The sequence below is a fragment of the Excalfactoria chinensis genome, chromosome 1 (genome assembly GCF_039878825.1).
Source record: "Excalfactoria chinensis isolate bCotChi1 chromosome 1, bCotChi1.hap2, whole genome shotgun sequence".
NCBI classification, from domain to species: domain Eukaryota; kingdom Metazoa; phylum Chordata; class Aves; order Galliformes; family Phasianidae; genus Excalfactoria; species Excalfactoria chinensis.
Genome location: NC_092825.1, coordinates 156097460 through 156119824, shown reverse-complemented (window position 1 = coordinate 156119824; position 22365 = coordinate 156097460). Strand labels below are relative to the sequence as shown.

The window sequence follows — 22365 nt, the reverse complement described above, 5'->3', positions numbered from 1 at the left end:
ATAATAGCAGATATTCGTGATGCATGGTTTTACACCTTAATGTGATGTGTTTCACTCAGTCATGTTAATATTGTAAATTATGTAACGTTCCTCTCTGTATGCACAGTGGTTTTTTTTCCATTGGAATGGATCAGTGCAAATGTACCTCCCTCCTCCTCTCCCACTCCTTCTCTGGCCCAATGCCTTCCCTCTCCCCTTTCCTCTCCACTTTCTCTTTTCCTATATCCCTTTTCCTTTCTCCTTTTTCATTTTCCCTTCTTTTTCTTTTTTAACAGTGATGCTGGGGGGAAGAAAATAGCAAACAACCAAAAAACAAAGCAACAACCAAAAAACTGTATATGCAAGAAAATAATAACAAGTAGTTTTAAGATTTAAAAGCTAGGATTTTATGTTATGTATTTACAGATTCAATCTGTGTACCAGGCTTTGATCCAAGCCTTAGCATGATGACTGGAATCACTCCGATTAACCCAATGATACCAGGCATGGGGTTAGTGCCACCACCACCACCAACAGATGTGCCTGTAGTCAAGGAAATAATTCACTGCAAAAGCTGCACACTCTTCCCTCCAAACCCAAGTAAGTGGGCCTGATGAAAAAATGTTATTTTCCTAAATATATTTCCTGAAAGTTTTTTATCTAATAAAAACTATGGTTTTTAAGTAAAGTAAGGCAAGTATGGTGTTTCCTTACAAGTTCTGCTCCGCTCATGGTGGAGTATCAGAGCATGTTCACTCATCTCTGCAAGGTCATGTAAAAAATTACACAGCTTGCACAAAAAGGAAAATGAATTATTTAAGACTAACAGAGTCTGTAAAACTACACGACTTGTAGTACAAATCTGCCCTTCTTTTACATCAGTGTGTCACAAAATATATGTCAGTCCAAACCAAAAGTGTATGAAACTGCTGCACAGGCCACTCACTGTTCTGTGTCTAGCCAGGTGTCAGATGGTGATAGCATCGCTGTGGAGAACCACTTCTTGAGATGAGGTTTGAGTCAGAAGTCCATCCTACAGATGTTTCTGAGCCATGGGTAGAGAAAACTAAAGTCTTCCACCCCATGAGCTCTTCCTGGTTACCCTCCCCATGGCCAGGTAGTGGAAAGCCTTAGTGCAGTGATAACTTGCTAAACAGGCAAGGAGTTTGGAGTGCTGACCCAAATCTCTTCCATCTGGCTTTTGAGATGTAACTGGGGAACCTAAATTAGATTATTCTCTGAAGATGTCCACATCTCAGTATTGGTTATATGTCACCAATCCTCTTTATGCCCACCAATAGATGGAACCAACCTGAACTCATCCATGGATGAACATGGATGGCCCTGAACAGATCACTTTATACCCAGGCTCTGCACAGCTCCAGCACGTGATCTATATACGAAGAAAGGGAAGCTATTATCCCTCTCCTACGATTTTTGGGGAGGCAGAATGCAGATGAGTTGCTTCTCTATGAGGGCCAGGCTTCCTTCTTCCCCTTCTGGGACTTTGTGCAAATGGAAAACTTCCCACTGAGCCATCACAATGAGGGCAGACCAAAAAGCCTAATTTTGTTTGTGCCAGCCCCAGGAATTTAGTTTCATAGCAGTCAGACCAGCTGCTTTCACCATCGTTATGAAGACAAAAGAGAAATTTAAGCAAATAGTCTAGTGGTCTGAATTTGCAATGTAACTAGATCGTGTTTTAATCAAACTGACTGTGTGAATGTATATACGGATATTTTAATGTTGTAGCCCTCTTCAGTATGTTAAAGGGCCAAAAAAAATATTAATTCATTTCAATCAGAAATTCATGCTCAGAGAATTATTGTTAGATGAGTGCTCTGGCAATTTACATCTAAACAAGGTGAAGTGTTGTGACAGAGCATATTTTTCACACAGCCCTCAAAAGTGTAATGCTTTTCTGATTTAAGTGTCCATATATATGTATATACATAAAAATAACATTTCTAGCTATTCCATCTCACAAGTACTTGTAAACAGTGAGGTTATCCTCCCTGCATGCTGGCATCTGCTCCATTATCTGGCACAAAGACAGAGGAGATAACCGGCGGAGCGCCTTCATCATGTTGTCACTTCATCGTGTTTACTGCTTTGTTTTGCTGTTTGCACTAGTCCTGTACTCTGAAAAATAAATGGAATTATGCTAAAAGGAGGGAAGGGTGCCCAGCCCTCCTGGCTTCATGGGCTCCTTTTCAGGGGGCTTAAACTGAGGCAGCCTGATGAGTGTAGTGAGCGGTGGGTGTAAGCAGGAGATGGTGAAAGTACAAAAGCTTTGAAATAGAGTATTTTCCTTTTTTTTTTTTTTTTTTTCTTTTTTCTTTTTCTTTTTCTTTCTTTTTTTCTTAGTCTGTGAGTGTGTGTGCATGCGTGTGTGTGTGTGTGTGTGTATCTTCTAACAGGAGACTATGTAGGGAAAAGAAGATCCTTTCAGACCTTAGCCTGGAGAATGACCTATAAATGGCAGGAATTAGGCTCTCAAAAGCCACCTAAAACTTGAAAAGGTTTAGATTCAAGTAGCCAATTTTGTACAATTTCTGTGCTGTTCAATTATTTTGCTTCTCCCTGTCTCCCGCCTCCATGCTATGTCAAATAACTGTTGCTGCCCTGAACTGAATAGAACCAATGGATCAAAAGACGAATTTTGTATTCCAATGTGATTTCTGTTTTGACTTAGATCTTCCGCCACCTTCAACAAGAGAGAGACCTCCTGGGTGTAAAACAGTGTTTGTTGGAGGATTACCAGAAAACGCAACAGAGGAAATTATTCAGGAAGTCTTTGAGCAGTGTGGAGATATAACAGCAATTCGGAAAAGCAAGAAGAATTTTTGTCACATTCGTTTTGCAGAGGAGTTCATGGTTGATAAAGCCATTTACCTTTCTGGTACTTCACGTTTTTTAATGGATTTTCCTTGCTTCTCATTTGTATTTTGTGATGGTAATGTTTGCTTATTTTCTTAGCTTTTATCCCGGCAAGTCCCTTTTTTGAGCTCAGTGGCTCTAGCTTGGAGTGGCAAGGGGCAATTCCGCATGTCTCTGTATCTGCCAAAACTTGTGAGCTGTTCTGTATGCTGAGTACCCAGGAGCAATTTCCTGCCATCCCACAACAATGCAACAGACCCTGAAATTCACTACAGAACAATCTTATTTTCGATTTACACAGGTTTATGTAGTTTTGCTCACAGGTTGTAGAAAGAGGAGGGCACCAGGCCAGGAATGCTGCTGTTTTCCAGTGCCAATTTCTGTGATAGCCTGACAATTTCATTGGCATATTTTTATAGATTTGAAGAGCAGTGTGAATAAAGTCTGCCTTTATGTGTGCAACCACCTGGGTTAGATTCTGAGACCCATCTGTGGGCTGTGCCTTTTGTCTCCCAGGATCACGAGTGCCACAGTATTTTAAGTGTAAAATTCCAGAATCTCTTTTATTTTCCCACAAAGAATTGGAACACAAAAACATAATTCACAGGGGAAAGGAAAAAAAAGAAAAAAGGATTTTAGAATTTGCTTCTAAAATCAGGCTTCAGTTGCTGTCAGTGTCCTTTACATAAATACTGACTTCCCACCAACTGATCCCTCCTCCACCTTCAAAGTTGGATCCCATTGCTGATGTGCCTCCACCGACCAGTTCACCCCTCTTTCTGAGTCCTGTCCCTCTGAGACCCTCTGTCTTTGGCCCCATAAGTATCATGTAAAACCTTCAACCTACGTGCACGGTACTCATAAATGAATGAGAGATAGAGACTGCTCCTTTATTGAAGTCAATTGACACAATCAGGCTTACCCATCTTGTATAGGGCTACTTTGAGAAGACCCCATTTGACCACCCAAAAGAGAGCTAGGGATACAAATAACAAGCTGCCTGATTTAAATATTAATTCAAATAGCTATACAAAATTGTGAATTTTATGAGGCCTATGTATGGGATTTCTTTAAAACATTTCTACATTTTGATGCTTCTTTCAGATCTTCATTTCTTTATGCATTTTTCTTCCCATCTTTTGAAAATGTATTTATTTTCACCCCATTTCTTCCTCCCTCCTTATTCCCTCTTCCCATTTTCCATGCTTCCTTTTTATGTTTATCCATGCATTACTTCCACACTGCTGTACCGGGGCAGGTTACAGACCTTGCAGCAGTAAGAAGAGGCAGTGCACATCCCAGCTTCTGTCCTAAGGAGGCTCCTAAAGAGCTCTGTTGCTCCACCAGCAACAGAGCGCTTGTGGAGGAGCCGAGAGAAGGCTGTAGGAACTGGGATTACTCTATATAATAAATTATAACAGTAGCGAGAAAGAGGCCATAGAAAAATGTAGAAATGTGCAGACTGCCATTCTGGGGCAGAGACAGTGTTCTCTTATCTCAGTTTCCCAATTTTCTGCAGCTCAGTGCACCCTTTGTCTCACTCAAAGTAAAGTTTTGTTTCAGTTTTCTATGGAAAAATCCTGTGGCACCAGATCTGATGATTGCTAGAAAGTTTCCCATGCTGTTGTGTGCCTTCACTTTTGTGTGCACCCAGAACAAAGGAGGCAAGAAGAGATGGAGGAGGCAGATTCCCTTTCTCATCCTCTATTTATGATTTTTTCTGCCAGCGTATTCCTGAGTTCTTGATCCTTTTCTCTGTGCTGTTCTCTCAGCCTTCCTTCTTCCCTTTCATTTCATCACTGTCACACTTCTGCCTCCATTGCCTTTTTCACCTTCTCCCCGCATCTTTCTTCTTCTTCTAAAACTTCTAACTTAGTCCCTCTGACCAGATCAGGAGAAGCAAACAAACAAACAAACAAAACAGCAGAGTTGAGATGGAGAGAAAAGCAGGGGTGCTTAGCAGGCAGCTTTCCCTTCTTTTTGCCACCAGCAGTGATTTCTGCAGACCTCTGCAGATTGGAGCACTGAATGTCCCCCAGCACAGCAAGTCAGGGAGGTCAGGCATTAGGCAGGGGCACCTTTTATCTGTACTGAAATATTATGCTTTTCTAATCAAATTTATATTGTTTTCAAACTTAATATATTCTGAAATGATGATGGAAAAGCATACTGTTACGGCCTTTTATTTTCCCTGGAAGAGACAAGAGAGAAATACAAACAGAATTTGTGGTAAATACGGTATGCGTGTTATATTAGGGAAGAATCCTGCCTTTGATATCTGTAACATAGTGATAATTTTGTCTACCTAATCAGTTTTATCTGTCTACCCCATCTAATCTCATCAAACACAGTATTTATCCTGTGCTTATCATCAGAGTAATGCAAGTGATTAGAAAATCCATTAAGCAGTTTAATCGCTGAATTTTTTCCTTTCCACTCCCAACTAAAAGTGTATAAAAGGAGACTGGGAGATGGGTAGAAACTCACCATAGAAAGGCTGACTTGAGGAAGGTCTTCTTTTAGCTCTAGAAGCTGCATTTTGATCTCCCAAGGAGAAGGCTTTCCACAGTCAACATGTTACCTCATGAGAAAGCTCTTTCTTCAAACGCTGTGTACTTTACTCTTGTGGCTAACACGTCAGAAAATCCTGCAAACCTTGATGGCCCTGTACTTGAAATAAGGGCCAAACAAGTTGCTTTAGATAGAACTGCTTATACCCCAAAAGCCTAAGGATGCATTTTTTCTATGACAGTATCTTCCCACGTGAGTTTCCATTTAGTACTGGTTTTCATTTCATGTGTTCAATGATTGTCAGCACTCTGATCCTCAGTTAGCAGTTGTTGACTGGTCCCCAGTATAGCAACACTCAAAGGTAAGTCAAACTATGGAGTTTTTACTAGATCAGTGATATGGAAATACCGTGTTTGATTTTTATTTAGCACCCTCATTAATTTTTCTTGCTGCTGCTCCTTTAAAGTGAGGATATTGGCAAGTTCCCAGATTTCTTTCCTCTGCCACTGTGTATGTGAAACTGAAATAAAAAATGTCAGGCCATGCACGCAGTTAGAGCTAGCTGCAGTCCTGAGCAAAAAGCTGGGAAAAGGGTTTTGTGAGGGCAATTCATTGTCTGCGCAGGAACGGAGAAAAGGCAGGTGATTCTCTCATGCAATAAATACCCTCGAACATCAATACAGATACACGGTATTGGAAAAGAGCCTGCCATCCAGCTGCCCTGCAGCTCAGATCTGCCATCACAGATGGGTGCCCGAGGATCACATATATAAAATAGATCCTGCCAGTCCTGCATCACTGCCTACACAGTGTCATGCTGTCTGTCGACCTGTCAAGAAGTCTGTTCTTCACTGGTGAGGTCACTGGTCCTGTAGTGTCCCCAGAGCCTGATTTAGGAGGGAACAAGAAGACATGCCAAAGAGGGATTTGATTTTTCATTAAGGGAAGGATGCCAAGCCCTGAGCAATCTGATCTAATTTTGAAGTCACCTAGGAAGGTGATTGGACTAGAAGATGTCCAGGGTCCCTTCCAAGTAAAGTTATTCTAAGTCTCTGTGCTGGTGAAAGCCACCTGGCTGACTGACCACATTCAGCTTCAACAATTAAACAAGCGTTGAGATTATCTCAGTGTGATTCACCAGTAATTTCAAAAATCTGTTCATTTGGAGGCAGTTAAACTGGTTACCTGAAGGGAACCATTTGTCCAGTGCTACAGAGGAGACTGGGTTTGGGACTGCAATTTATCCTGTGCTATCCCCATTTATTTAAAAAATAAGGTAAGACTTCAGTAAGACTGCACTAGATGGGTGCATGTACAAAACTGAACAAGCACAGCCCTTTACAGTAGCTTTTTCTTTTCAGATTAACTATGGCTTTGAGGACCTTGCTCCCTGCAATGCTGCATTTCTCAGTGTGGCTGTATCCAACATGTTCCTTCCAATCAGGCAATAGATAGGGGAGAAGAAGAGAGAACATGTCTTCCTGGAAAGGGCAGCCCAACTGGGAGATCTAATTTTAGGTTCACAAGACGCAGAACCTTGGCAGTGTCCTTTCACATTGCTGATAACACCATTTTGGCACAAAGCAGTCACTATGTATGGAATGCATCTTGGGTGTAACATTTGTCATGGTTATCAGAATAACTGCACCACTGATTCCTTCATGTTTACATCTCTGGGGAGAAAAACACAAAATCATCCCCTCTTTAGTTCAGATCTCTGGGCCGAAAGGCCACTCACACTCTATTCTTCTGTTTTGTCTCACTGGATATAGGATATCTGCAGTTGTTCTCTCCAGCATCTTGTAACTAGAGCTACATGTAGCCTTCATGGAGAAAAGGTAGTGTTCTCTCCTCTGAGTAGAAGAAAGTTGAGCAAAGTAGAAAGGACTTTATAATAACAAACAATCCCTTTGTTTGCATCTCTTCACCCCAAGTTTGTAAAACTTGGAAAACAGATCTGATGTGATCCATAGAAGTTTTTGTCACTTTCTGGCTTTGAGGGACCTCTGAGACACTTAGCGTGAGCTTTCCATCTGGTATTCTTTCTGGAAAATAAAAGGCATACCTCCTTCTAACTGACAAACTACTTACTGATCGTTTGGACAAGGGGGTTGAGTAAGTCTGCAGATGACACCAAGAGGAAGCGCTGATCTACATGAGAAAGACCCCACAGTGAAATCGGGATGAGCTGGATTGATGGGCTGAGGCCAATTGTATGAGGTTTAAAAAGACCAAGATCTAGGTCCTTGCACTTCAGTCACAACAACCCCATGCATTGCTGCAAGCTTGAGGCATAGGGGCTGGACAACTGTGAAGAGGAAAGGGGCCTGAGGGTGTTAGCTGATAGCCAGCTGAACATGAGCCAGCAGTGTGCTCAGATCTCTGTAGTCGGCACTGGTGAGGCCGCACCTCGAGTACTGTGTTCAGTTTTGGGCCCCTCACTACAAGAAAGACATTGAGGCCCTGGAGTGTGTACAGAGAAGTGCAGATAAGCAGTGAATGCTCTGGAGCACAACTCTTATGGAGAGTGACTGAGGGAACTGGAGAAGTGGAGGCTCAGGGGAGAACTTATCTCTCTCTACAACTCCCTGAATGGAGGTTGTGGTGAGGTGGGATTTGGTCTCTTCTCCCATGCAACAATGATAGAACTAGAGGTAATGGCCTCAAGTTGTGACAGGGGAGGTTCAAGCTGGAAATTAGGAAAAAATTTCTTCTTAGAAAGAGAGGTGAGGTATTGGAATAGGCTGCCAAGGGAAGTGGTAGAGCCACCATCCCTGGAGATATCAAAGAAACGTAGATGTAGCACTGAGGGACATGGTTTTGTGGGCACAGTGATGATGAGTTGATATTTGGACTACATGATCTTAGTGGTCTTTTCCAACCTGAATGATTCAGTGATTCTGTGATTTCTATATGTGTGGTATTTATGCATTTGGCATCATCTCATGTGTGGTGTAGTATAGCCAGTCCTTTCCGTTCATACAGCAAGATGTTTTTACAGCAGTACAACAGAGTGTGCCTAGATATGCTTTCTTGCAAAAATGCTCCTGATCTACTACACAAGCTTTAACTTTTCTATCCCTGGAGAGAACTGAAGACTGAATTTTAACTTTAGTGATGAGGTGCTGCAGCTCTTCAAACCATGGGCAAACCGCATGACTGAAAGGTAGGTTCTTTTGGATTACTGTTCAAAAATGGCAAACTTCTTTTTCCTGCCATTTTGAAGAGGAGCTTCCTGTCCCTGGGGCTATTTCATGATGGTTGTAGTAGAGTTTCTGAAGAGCTTTTTTATGTGGCAGTTCTTCCCAGAGTCCATACCTACAGCATCCCATGATATGAGAAGTCACGGCTGGGCTGTTCTGTTACTGCAGTTACAGCAGCATGTTGATATGGAGAAATCTGAGCTAGCCCTGTGCAGACTTGATTAATTTTACCTGCAGATGGAGGTCTGTTTACTGCTTTCTGCTTGATGTTCTCTCACATCTTCCCTGAATCAGCATTTTAAAAGTCAGAGAAACTGCTCTGTGAGTATCTTTCAGCCTTGGAAATAAAACTTGAAAAAAGATTGGTGCCTGGCATATGTTCTTCCACAGGATGGCCATGAAAGGCTCCTTTTATAGCTATGGTGTGATTTGTTCGTCTTTTGAATGCAGCCAAGGATTTCAGTTCAGAGCAGTGCCCTGTTGTGCTTTTGTACAGCCCCTGACTTAAACAAAGCCATTACAGTCTGCTAGCTTTAGTGTATGATAAATCGATCAAATTATGAATATGTAGATCTCTAAAGATGAGATGTAGTAGGTTATTTGTTCTGAAAGAGGTCTTGCAAATGTCTGATAAATCTTCCTATGGTCTTAGAATTGGCTAAAAGAATGCTCAACTTAATGTTTTTATATTATTACTGGCTTAATGACAGAGTAATTTGTAGGTGGTTTATGTTTGTTGCCAGATTATGTGGTATTAGCAATTAGAAGCTTCAACATTTGAGATCTAGTATCAACAGAGGTATGACATAACCTTCTTTGTGACTCATAAATTAAGGTAATGCAATTTTCTCATATAAATTTCAGCATTTTCCCACACTTTTCATTCCACTGGTGGGATGGACAGCAACGCTAAACTGTTCATGGATGGCAGCGGGGGAAGAAGAACTTAACATTCAAACCAGAGTAGATCCTTTTTTAGTGTTGGTACCCTTTCCTTTAATAAATGTTAGGAATATCAGTTGGAAAAATGGAATATTTGGAGAGGTTCATGAGAAGGAATGTAGATTTTGTACCTTTGGGGCTACTTTTTCAGCTCATCTATTATGTTGATAGGTGATGCAGAAAATTGCAAGGAAAAAAAAAGTGGATGAGTGTTTATCTTCCTGTGAAAGCACCATGATCGATAGATACTGTGTAGATAAGGGGGAGCATGTGATTGAATATTTCAACTGCACTTGAGGGGGAAGAAAAGGAAAAAAATGAGCAAAGAAGTCCTGCAACAGTTAGTTCTGCTTGTTGATTTCAGGTTACCGCATGAGATTAGGATCTAGCACAGACAAAAAGGATTCAGGCCGCCTTCATGTTGATTTTGCTCAGGCAAGAGATGACTTTTATGAATGGGAATGCAAACAAAGAATGCTAGCCCGAGAAGAACGCCACAGACGTAAAATGGAAGAAGACAGACTGCGCCCTCCTTCTCCTCCAGCAATAATGCATTATTCTGAACACGAAGCTGCTTTGCTGGCTGAAAAATTGAAAGGTAAGCAGCATTTGATACTTTACAGTGCATTATTCCTTAAGAGCAGGGGCCATCCAGAAGTCAGAACACGGGAAGTGATTTCTCTCTGATGTATTTCATTACGTGCTCCGTTAATGTTCCCCTAATTCCTCTGCCATTTTTATGTCAGTCATAATGATACTTACCTGCTAGAAATGTATGGTATCTGTCCATCTAGCTGTGCTTTAACAGCTGGAACACAGCTTATAGAAAACTACATTATGGGTTATTTTTCTGCTCAGTTGATGTCATTGTGTGCTCTGGAAGCGTTCTCATAATGAGACAACCTGTTACACACATCTTTCATATTAAGGGCCTGATTGTTAAAATGCTTTCAAATGATATTTTGTTATATTACATGCATGTGACTGTCCAAATTCCTAGTTTTTCAGTTGCTCTCGTGATCTGAATTTTAATACACCCTTCAGATGCAGTGGCACAACTTATCTCTGACACACACCATCAATTCTCTCATTCCCTCTTTAGGGAATTACATGTGCAAGATAATGTATTGTTTTGTTATGTGTTTGCTTGCTTGTTTGCTTCTTCTGGATACACTCATGACAGTATTTTACAAAAGTGAAGATTTCTGTCTTTAAAGGTTAACATACAGATGAAGAAGCAAAGAAGTAAAAATACTCATAGTAAGGAAATAATTTAAAAAGTCAAGTAAACAACTCCTCATGCCATGTAGACTTGTGTTGGTTTTCATTCAGTGTTTAGCAGCTGTGCTTGGCATTCTTTCCCCATGTGGTGGCCAAGCACGTTACTTTGCTGTATGCCAGCCAGGTCACAAGAAACTGTGATTCTTGCCACTGTTTCAGAATTACCCAGATTAGATTATCTATCTGTCAGCGTGCTGGCCTGTGTTCTGACTCTGAAACATGTTTGTGAAGCTGCTGGAGAACAGTGCAAAGTTGTTGCATCCTTAGAGCATGGAGCAGAGATGCACCCTACTGTCTCTTTGAGTACTGCATTGGTCACTGTTCATTGCTAGTTAGGCTAACTAATATTCTGGCTGTGTACATTCCTCTATTAAATAGCTCTAGAAACAACTGGAAGATTGTTAAAATAATGCAGATGAATTGATAGGCCAAGAGGAAAAGAAGAATGAGGCCCAAAAATAAGATTTTTTTATTTCTTACCTAGATTCCAGTCCAGCTCCTCTAGAGCTTATACAATACAGTAGTTTTAGATCCATCTGTTCCCAGAATCTGTTTTCAATTGACTATTTTAGGAGTTAATCTTCTATAGGGAAGTTTTTCTTAATGTAGGAAGGCCTAGAGGTTTCCTGAGCTAAGCCAGAAAATACAAGAAGTCTGGGCAATTTCTTCCATATGGCTAGCCATTGCTTGGGGTAAGGGAATGTGGATTTCTGTAAGATGTTTGAGATGTTCTATATTTAGAAGGGGTTTTCTTTTCAGTCTGGGAAGCTTCCGTGCTTAATTAAAACTTATTTCAAGTTTTTTTTGGAGCTTTGGTTCTTTTGAAGGACATTTGACCAGAGCAAATGAATACAGGTAATTGAGAATTCAAAATGGTAAGTTCGTTTTTTATGGGTTAAAAACCATTTAAATCCAGCAAAATAACATACTGCTGTTTTAAGAACATTTAATTAATTAAACGTAGCCCTTTAGCAAGATTAAGGTAACTGTTTCTTTACCTGTACAGATTGTTGAGGATGCAAAATGTGGGGGAAAAAAACCCCCTCCCTTCTCAATTGGTTGTCTGTTGTAGTAGGTTATCTAGGAAGTAAAGATGGTGTCCTATCATTATACTGTGAGTCCTACACTCTGCTTAACTTTTCCAGTGACATCTTGGCCAGTATCTGTGAGGGAGAGAATAGAACATTAGGGCCATCCTTGGGCAACACAGAGTCACCATGAATACTGTGTGGCACACTAAAAATAAAGGCATAACTGCATAAAAAATGTGTCTTTCATTGTGGCAGAAGGAGGGGCAGTTCATGTCGTCGCACATTCAGAATTTAAATAAGCTTCAGTGAAACTAACAGGAGATGTATCTACAAATACATACATACATTTGTATATGCACGTATTTATAAAACTTTGTGTCGATATACCTGTTCTCTGGGTGGCACCAGACTTGCATTGCTGCAAATCCAGAAGAGGATCACAATATATCTGCTCTTAACAGGATTTGCCTTGAAAGTGTTGTTGCTGAGTAGATGCCCTGCAGTTGTTTTCTTCATCATGACCTCCCCATGATACCTGCCTCAAAAGAGTTCTGAGCTCTGCTGCTGACTCACGAGGTAGAGCTGCAGGTCCCCAGTGTGCCGGTTTCAGCTCCTGCAGTGCCTCCAGAACTTCACTAAGCAACACTAGCTGAAAAGCACGCCAAATAGCTGAACATCTGTCATCCCAAGACACTGCTCTGCAATCACAGATGTAGACAACTTGGTCTGAGTCCAAGGAACTTTTGTTGTCAAAATAACCTTGGAAATTCTTGATGGCAAAGAAATGTAACACTAAGCTGAGATGAACTAGACTCATCAGACAGTATCCTGTTGTAGTCTTTAGATATTTATTGGTTCTATAACAGAGGTGACAGTATCTTTTTTCACCTTCTACAAACTGCAGTACAAGACTTAAAGAAGTCATTGTTTTTGTGTGCCAGGCTTGGCTGGAAGTTCTCACCTTAGTATTGCCAGCAGATTCCTCTATATTTTGTGTGCTAAAGCCATCTCGTATATGGCAGTCACTGCGGTGGAGAAAAGTGGGTAACAGGGTAGAGAGGGCTCTTTAATGCTCATTGGAAACAGAAGCTCATTATAATATTTCACCCAGGTAATCTCTACTAGTATGAATCTTCAGTGAAGTAACAGCTGGATTCTGAAAACACAGTGCCTGGTGGCTGGGTCTGAGAGCAGGGATACCTCCATTGTGTGTGAAGCTGTGCATACCTGCAAAAGCTTGAGGGTTTGTGTCTTACTCTCCATTCCCTGCTGTCTGTGGACTATCCCATATCCCTTCATTTTGGGAAAGAACACTTGCTTCATGCAGAAATTGTTGGAACTAATAAGGGAAAGTGTGAGCTAGTACAATTAATCACCGCTTCCCATTTTAAACTGTGTCAGAATGTGATGTTTAATGGCAATCTTTTTCCTTTTCTGTTTCTTTTTTTTTTCTTTGTCTTCCTTTTCTTTTTTCTTTCTTTTTTTTTTTTTTTTCCTCCACTAAGGTCTTCAGGGTCCTGCAAATGCAATCCTTCATAACTATTTCCTTGATGGCAGCGTGAACGTTTTTTTCTGTAGCTTACAGCCAAGAGTATATTCACTTTTCTTCTCTCTAAGTATATACAGTGTTGTTTATTTCCCTATCCACCTATTACATTTTGCCATTGCCACTTTTCACAATGTGACAGTGACATATTGCCAGCATTTTGGGGATAGGTCTCATGAATCTGAGCCAGTCACTCTAAAAATTTAGGCCCACACTACTAACTCTCATTGATTAAATGCTTTTTGAGCTGCTCTGCATTGATAATTTGTGAGAAACATACTCTGTTGGTCACAGCCAGAACCAAAAGAGGGAGAAGCCAAGAAGATGATAGTTCATAGAAAGAGGACATTTACTGCATTGGGAAGATGACTTGTCACAAAATACTTGATTTAACTGTATTTGATACACTCCCATACAATGTTTGCAAGCCTTCTTCATTGGTCATAGCAGATTTAGCGCAAGAAGGCAAAAGAAAACTGAGCCTGGATTATGGGAATGAACCAGCAGTCAGACTAGATAGGTAACATGGGGTAGCTCCTGTTTATACCAGGGCTATGCTTATCAGTTCTAGGTTTCTACCATTTATTTAATGTTTGCAAGCTAGTTAGGAAAATAAAACTGCTATTATTTTGCATGAGAAGCAATTTTTTTTTTCTAGGTTTTGTGGATTTTATTTATTTATTTTATTTATTTTTTACTTAATCTAAAATGGTCTTGAAGGAGAAAAAAAATATTAAAATAAAATAAAATTGCACCAATTGTTTAAAACTCGAAGTTTTCACTTTTCCAAAAGGTGCTCTTAATCTCTGCCTTTTGAGTTAAATATTCCAAAATATGACACAGGAGTGCAAGTAGTTTCAAAGGACTATCATCCTACTGCCAAGGAATAAGTTAAAAGTAAGCATAACTCGTATTAATGAAAACTCCACCTCACTTTCTGAGATCCTCCAGGCTTGGATAACGGTCTATGTTTCTTTGATGAATTATCTAAAAAATTTCACAGGTGTGAAGTCTGGTAAACAAAAGTATTTTGCAGTGAAATGTGACTGTAAATGCAAATTGTCTACCTTTAAAGGCCTTTGGGAACAGTCCTTTCCCATGCCAACAAAACTGGCAAAATACGATGTCTTTTGCTATTACAATATAAAAATGCGACCCTCTTCTACTTTGTTGCAGCTTTCTTCTTTTGCGCATGTTTGAGATTTTGATTCTTGAGTTACATTGTGTTATTACTACGCAGTGAGATGTGGCAGTGGATATTTGGGATCAAATTTGCATACTTTCTCATCTGTTTTCCTGGATGCTTTATAAAGGGAATGTGGTATCCAGAGCATCACACAACTAAAAAGATGGGTGAACCTTTTGTCTTTAAATGGAATGCTGTGGTTTATGTGAATTGGAACAGATAATTTCTTCTGTGTGCTTATAACATTTGTGTTTCCAAGTCAAGTTTTAAACATTATGGTATTGTTAATTTGAGCATATCTCAAACATCTTCAGAAATCACTTCTTACAAATAAACTCCTTCAAAATACTACATCTATTTTATTTGCTGCAGGTAGTTATATAGTTCCACCATCCAGTATAGACATTTCTTCATATTTGAAAACATGTTTTTAAATATTTTGAGAAAAAGAGAAGTAAATACCTGCAAGTCATGTGCAATACTCTAATATTTACCTCCCTTTTTAAATGCAGTGTCTCTTTATGAGTACTGGAAAGTTATTCATGTGGTTTTCCATTAAAAAAATAATAATAATTTGAAAAATTGAGAATCTGCTGCTTTGCCAGACACTGTATTATCCCCTGAAGAGAGAACAGATTGGAAATTTAAATAAATAGATGGCAGTTACAGTAGAGTGAACTAACTGGGGATGCATCTTGTGCAAGATTCAGGTAACATCAAGCCTGACAATCTCAGCCCGTGCACATCATTTGAAATATAAACAACATTTAATTGCTTGGGAAATGGGAGGTTTCACTGCGAGGAGAGTTGCGCTGCTGTCGTTCTCGGGCTGCACTTGAGAGCCAGATTTGGGCAGTGCTACAGACATGGTTGTTTATCCACAGGGGCAGCTCTCACACCACAGGGTGCAGCTCAGTGCCAGGCGAGAGCGGAGGGAGGCAAATCTGAGATTCTCCTAACAAATCCAACATGTGCCAGGTTTAATTGCTGCTGAAAGGCTCTGGGCCTTTGTTTAGCACAATGTTTTTTTCATAAGTGGTATGTCAAGGCAGAGACCTACAATAGACATGCTTCGAGGCTTTAGCGTCAGATCTGTTTGTGTAGCCTGCTCGTTTTTTAGATCATCATCTTCTCCTTCCTTCTTCCATATGCTTCTGGCATCTGCTGTGGCACTGTGCATCTGGCTTCAAGTGTCTCACGCAGGGTCTGTGAGAAGGCATGTTGCAAGGCTGGTTCTCTCTCCTGGCAAAGGAGTGAAAGGTGTGTTCAGCTGTCACTGCCCTGATAACCCAGTTCTCTGGGCACCTCGCTCCATCAGCACAAAAGAAATACATTCACTGTTAAGTGTATTACCAAAGTCACCCTCCCTCACCTAGTCTGGATTGTATCAATGCAGATGTTAAGGTTTTTCTACAAACCCACTTGATTAAAAGTACAGAGCTGCAAAATGACTTGAGTTAATTACTATGAACTGGCAAATTGCAGCTCACTGATCTGAAAGTTTGCGGTGTGATTTTTTCAGAAGTAGGGAGGAAACTCAGTACCTTCATAATTACTTCTTATTGTCAATAATGGCGTCTGCAGGATAAGATAATGGATCGCTGTGTCTCACACAAAACCCATCTCTGGAAGAATCTTCTCTGATTGGATTTGGAAGAAGAAGTTTGATGACTCAGGGGTGACTGAGATTTTTTTTTTAAAGATAGCTTTTAGCAAATGTATATGTATATTTTTATCAAATCTGGCTTTAGCTACTCATTTATTATATAACAGAAAAAGTTTCTCAGGGATAGCACACAGTTAAGGCTATTTAAGAAATAGTAAGGTGGATGATTAATCTTTCTTTAAAATAACCCTTTGGCAGTAAGAATTTGTATTCCCAGATTCTCACTTATTATTGCTATTGGGTTAAAAACGGTATTAATCCCAAAAGTACCAGACAGATATGTGTGGTGCATGACACAGTTATATAAAGTATTTGAGCAGGGGAAAAAAAAGAAAAAAGAAAAAAAGAAAGAGTGAGGGTAGCAGACTGGAGAGTTGTGTTTCTAGGTCAGTGCAGGAGGAGCTCTTAAGCCAAGAGAAAAATAGGTCGGTGTTATGGCATCAAGGGTGGTGTGTGATGGGAAGCAGGTTTCTCCTCATGCACAGGGGAGCTGGCTGGACTGGCTGGTGAGTGACATTACTGCTCCTTTTCTCTGACCTGTTTCACCCACTTCAGCCACCCACTGGGGTTTGTAAGTTTTTATTTTGAATTCAGCACTTGCCATTGAGAAGTTTTAATTATAGGCCAATAAATGATCAAACCAGAAGTCAGACTAGCCTTGGTCAGACATCTCCCCAAGGCCGCAGTAATATGGAGTGAAGAAGTTTCCTGGATGACCTCAGTCCCTTTCTGTGATAGCGGGGTTTGGCTCAGTTTGAAATCTGACAGTGGCTTTGATCAGATGGGCAGCTCCAGGCTGGGAGCATATCCAGATGTGGAGTTCTCAGTATAGGAGAGATATAGACCTGTTGGAGTGCGCCAAGAAAAGGGCCACCAAAATGATCCCAGGGACAGAACACCTCTCCTACAAGGACAGGCTGAGTGAGCTGAGGCTGTTTAGCCTGAAGTAGAGGAGGCTCCGGTGAGACCTGAGAGTGGCTTTTCAGTATCTGAAGGAGTGATGTAAGAAAGAAGGGGACAGACTTTTTAGCAGGACTATTGTAATAGGACAGGGGAAAATTATTTCTGACTAAAAAAAGGGGAGATTTAGACTGTTTATAAGGAAAAAGCTTTTTATAGTAAGGGTGGTATGGCACTGGCACAGGTTGCCCAGAGAGGTGGTAGATGCCCTCACCGTCTCTGGAAACAATCAATGTCAGGCTGGATGGGGCTCTGAAATACTTGATCTAGCTGTAGGTGTCTTTGTTTGTTGCAGGGGAGTTGGACTAGAGGACTTGTTAAAGTCTCTTGCAACTCAAAGGATTCTATGGTACTAACAAAACTAAAAGTAATTGTAGCCCTAGTGTTTGGCTTTACCCTGACTAGAATTTCAGCATACAATGTCACTCTCAAAGTTCAAAAACATAAAGCTGTGTATATTTAAGATACATTTATGCTTGTGAAAATATTAAGAGTGGTTGAGTAGATTCAGAGTGACGGATTAACCTGTCTGCTGGCTAAGGCCTTACAAACTATCATCTATTGTGAAAGCACATTGTGGATGTGCTTAACATTGAGAAACAAATAGTCACAAAATTTCTGACTACTCTGAACTGAGTTCTGTCCTTATACAAGGGAAGCTCCATAAACTGAGAGTAAGGTAATTGTTTCCAATGCTTATTCCCAGTTTGTAATTTGTTAGCAACTCATGTCATAGCTTTTTTCTATTTGGAATATGATGTCAGTTGGGGATGCTTTCAGGTGGTCAAATTGTGGGCAGAAGAAAACGCAAAACATTTGTCAAAAATTGTTCCTTTTTACATATAAATATACCTTATGACAATTTCCCAGACAGCTCTAGGGATGCATTTTCTTTTCTTTATATTGCATTGCACCTAAGTTGTGAGCTAGGATTTAAGTGCCAAATATCTTCAGTTGACATAAGAAGAATTTGAAATATCTTATCTCTAGAGGCATGTGATTGAGTCTAGCAGCACCTGGAAGTCTCTAGTGACAGACACCCAGCAAGCTGTCCTCAATAGATGGGTATATGAAAAGACACAGCGTGCATTACAGCTTTCAGTATAACTTGAAAACCCAACATGCGTACACAAATGCTGCATAGGTGTTGTGCAGTTGTTGTATAATAGTTGGCATTCCTTAGACCAAATGTCAGCGACTCTTGCAGAGATGGCTGTATTTGAGCAGGTCACTCCAGGCTCCTTTTGCAACTGATTGAGGAAAGCATGAACTTTTGGGGAGCAATTCACCCCACCTTCAAGTATGCCGGAGGAGAACTGGCAAAGCATGCCGAAGAGATGTCCATTTCTTTCCATTAACTGTACAAGGAGCCCTGGGCTACAAACTCAGAGGCTGACATGAAGGAGATGGATTCTATCTTATTTTCTTAAAATATGCTCTAATTTGGAAAAGATTTAAGTGCAAGAAATAATCCACCCTGTGCTCATTTTTAAGGAACAATTACATATAAAAGCACGTCTTATATAAAGGAATTTATTTTAAGAGTATGTTTTTAAACAGTGTATATTTATATGCATCTTACCTCAAGGGAATAATTTGGAAAAGAATTAGGAGGTTTGTTTTATTTTTTTAATGAATGGCTGCAATCATGACAGTTCATGCTCTGCTTAAATTAGATTCCATTGCTGCATTTCTTCTGCTATTTATCTACTAAATAAAATATAAATGAACAGTCTGGTATAAAAATCTGATTTTCCAAGTGAATCTCTGATTGCTCAGAAAGAGTCACCGCATTCTGGATGAAGAAAATTAATTCATGGTGAGTTACCTTGTGCCAGCCACTGAGTATTTGGGTTTGGAATAGAAAATAATTCCAATTTTCCTATTTCTAGAAGGTGAAATAAGGAAATTTAGAATCAGTAGAGAAGAGATTTTACTAATGTGCTCCTGTTGTGAATATATTACCCTCTGGCATTTTTTAATGTATCTTCTAATAATGTAATCAATGAAGATTCTGATGTTTACCACTGAAACTTTTTTTTTTTTCCCTGCTAGTACAGAGCCATAAATTAACTGTAACATGCCCACAGACCTCTGCAGCTCTATGGCAGTATAGTAAGTTAAAACAGGTTTTCAGCATGTCCTTTTAAATGGGTTGATTCTATCTGGCAGATGGATGGCATGTTTATGAACATCTCTTGTACACACCAACTGTGCCCGATGAAAACAAAACAAAAGGAGGAGTGTTTTCATTTCATGTAGATTCTGAAGCAAAACAACATGAGGCCATGTACTGTGGAGAGATTAAAGTAAGAAAAAGGGAGAATGGCTCCGTGCATCTGATTGCAGTTTCATGAAGCATTTTTTGCCCAGTTGTGCATGTTGTTTCATCACAGGTTATGGTGTACCTCTTCAGAGGTATTCCACACTTTGACATTCATGTCATGATCCAGATAGAACGTGATGATTTACTCATCATGGTACTTTGGTGTTGTGTGATAAATTACATGGGATGATAATGATGTCTACAAGAGAAAAAAAAAGAATATTTGTGTAGTTACTCTCTACTCATAGCCAGCCACATCCTCAGTGTTAACAGGCTGGTGCCATCCGCAGAGCAACCTGACTCTACAGATTGTTAGAAATTGCATGGTAACATTCCCAACAGCCCTTACAGGTTATTTTTACTGACTAATTATAATAAACATTATGTTCTGCGAATGAGTTTTTGGTTATACTGGATCTGTGGCATTCAATTCTCATGCATTTCAGCAAGCTGAAGATTTTATCCAAGCTCAGAGAATGTTTGCTTGCAGTGTGAAGAGGTTTTGCATAACTTTCATTTATATCTTCTTATTTTTTTTCCTGAGGCCCATATTCAGCTAATTCACTCATCAGGGACACCTTAATACATACCTGCCTTGTTTGCATCTGGAAAAACTAGGAAGTGGAGACTAATAAAAGGGAACAACATGGAAAATAAAGATACCTTTTCCTTCCCACAGACAATTATTGAATGAATAATGATGACGATTAATCACATGTTAGCGTGAAGAAACATCATATAGAGAAAGGATGTTATGATGCTCTTATTTTGCAGCTTTTTTCAGGCATTCTGAGTGAACATGCCTATCCAGCTGTGGCAAGCAAATCCCACTGCTGTAGCTGAAAGCACGTTTCAGTTAATAAGATGCTAAAGATCAGGCAATGTAAAATCTATTCTTCGAAGAGCTGTGGGCGCAGAGCGTGTCACTTGTCCTCTCTGCATTTCAGGCTCCTTGCCTTTTAGGGCAGTGATTGCTGATTGAGAATAAAAGCCCAAATCATCACTTGAGTGTTAGCGTTTCATTATTCTTTGCACATAGAATGCAGAGTCCTACAGTGTTCCACGTTTCTGTGTCCTCCAACACAGTTGGCCTGTTTTAATATCTTCCAATTTTCATTTTAAATGTCTTTTGGTTGGTTTTAATATTTTCCAGTTTTCATCTTAAATGTCTTTTGGTTATAATTACACTATCTTTCTATACCGTAACAGCACACTTTCTCTTACAGAAAAGTATACCTACCATGTAAAATGCATGAAGAAATCTAAACAGCAAGGACCAGATGAGCCATTTAAAATGATTTGTTGGGAAACTGAAGTTTCATAGAATAAAGATCTGTGGAAAAAGCAAGATCAAATTGCACAGAAATGCTTCCACAGGAGGACACTTTGTTGTAATAACATTTTCTTGCAGTTCGGCCTAAATGGAACTTAAAAAGAAATGTGTCTTCTTAACCCCAACGAAGCCAGAAGTGTAATGGATGCCCTGTTAAGAGTCATCTGACAAAGCTGAGAGCACTGTCAGAGGAAATAAGATTACCTGCATGAAATCTAGCCACCAGGTTTTCTTGATCTTCCTGCAGAGAAATATAACTTTATTCACCTGAATGGTAATCAAAAAGCAGTACTCTGTGTATTTGTCTGGATTCATCTGGACTCCTTAAAGAAAAATGTTTGAAACAAAACACAGACAAACACAAAATACAAAACAAATACAGACACATCATCTGTTCAGAGCAGTTCCTTGTAATTAATCAGTGCTTCAAGCAGGAATTGTTCAGATCAGTCATTGTTCATTAATTAAGAATGTGATGTTAGTGAAATCTGTTGACAAAAGTGGAGCTGAGCTCAAGCTCCAAGGCTGAGCTTTTGACCAGGCAGATTAATGAGGACAAATTTCATTTCTTCAGCGGATCTGGTAACATAAATGTCTCCTCACTCTACTCTAAGGTCATTTCAAATTGCTGAACAGCTTAAGGGAGCTGTTGCAAAAGAGTAGTCAAGCCATGGAGGGTGGAGGCTGCTTTATACTGTGAGAAGGCTATTCAAATGAGCAGAAGACAGATCTTGAAGGAAAATTTCTGGAGCTGCGTATGGTAGAACTTGCATCCTTCATCTGATAGAGCAAGAGACCCAAAAGTTGCCCCATAGTGTATACCATGAACATGATTTATAGTGATTTTAATGCGACACAGAGCAGAGAGCATGTTCTTGGCAGGGTATTTATACTTGCAGTTTAAAACCTGTGCTTCAATTGTTCTAGATGATAGCAAGTTTTCGGAGGCCATCACAGTGCTGCTTACCTGGATTGAGCGAGGTGAGGTGAATCGTCGCTCTGCAAACCAGTTCTATTCAATGGTGCAGTCTGCAAACAGCCACGTTCGCCGTCTCATGAATGAAAAGGCCGCTCATGAGCAAGAGATGGAGCAAGCCAAGGAGAGTTTTAAAAATGCCTTAACAGGGATCCTGACTCAATGTAAGTAACTTCTTTTTGTCCAGTGGTGTTGTAGTGATGGTGGTGGTGGTGGTAGTGGTTTTTTTGTTTGTTTGTTTGGGGGTAAGTAGTTGCAATGCAGTCATATGCTACTTCACATCCTATTTCATACTCTATGGCAATTTGGAGGAACAAGGACCATTCCTAAGAGCTTATTTCTCAAGGTGAGCAAAGTTTCACTGGTTCTTTTATTAACAGACAAAAACGTGCTCTATGCATAATGTCTACAGTTATGTAGACGTAACACTTCAGGAACGAACCAGACAGAAGCCTCGCTGCTCTGGAAAAGATTGCGCCTTTGTGGAGAGAAGTGATTTGTAACCTGTGAGATGCAGCTAGTTAATTAACTAGGCCAATTACAGA

At 40.0% G+C, this 22365-nt stretch overlaps 1 protein-coding gene across 6 annotated transcripts in view; it reads left to right on the top strand.

Moving 5' to 3' along the window:
- ENOX1 (ecto-NOX disulfide-thiol exchanger 1) overlaps positions 1 to 22365 on the top strand; it is a 360206-nt gene that overhangs the window by 254604 nt on the left and 83237 nt on the right. For all 6 annotated transcript variants that reach the window (XM_072358786.1, XM_072358747.1, XM_072358765.1 and 3 more), the window contains 4 exons: positions 406 to 579; positions 2675 to 2881; positions 9880 to 10113; positions 21772 to 21984. In XM_072358786.1, coding sequence (XP_072214887.1) covers positions 406 to 579; positions 2675 to 2881; positions 9880 to 10113; positions 21772 to 21984 — 828 coding nt within the window. The remainder of the gene's footprint in view (positions 1 to 405; positions 580 to 2674; positions 2882 to 9879; positions 10114 to 21771; positions 21985 to 22365) is intronic.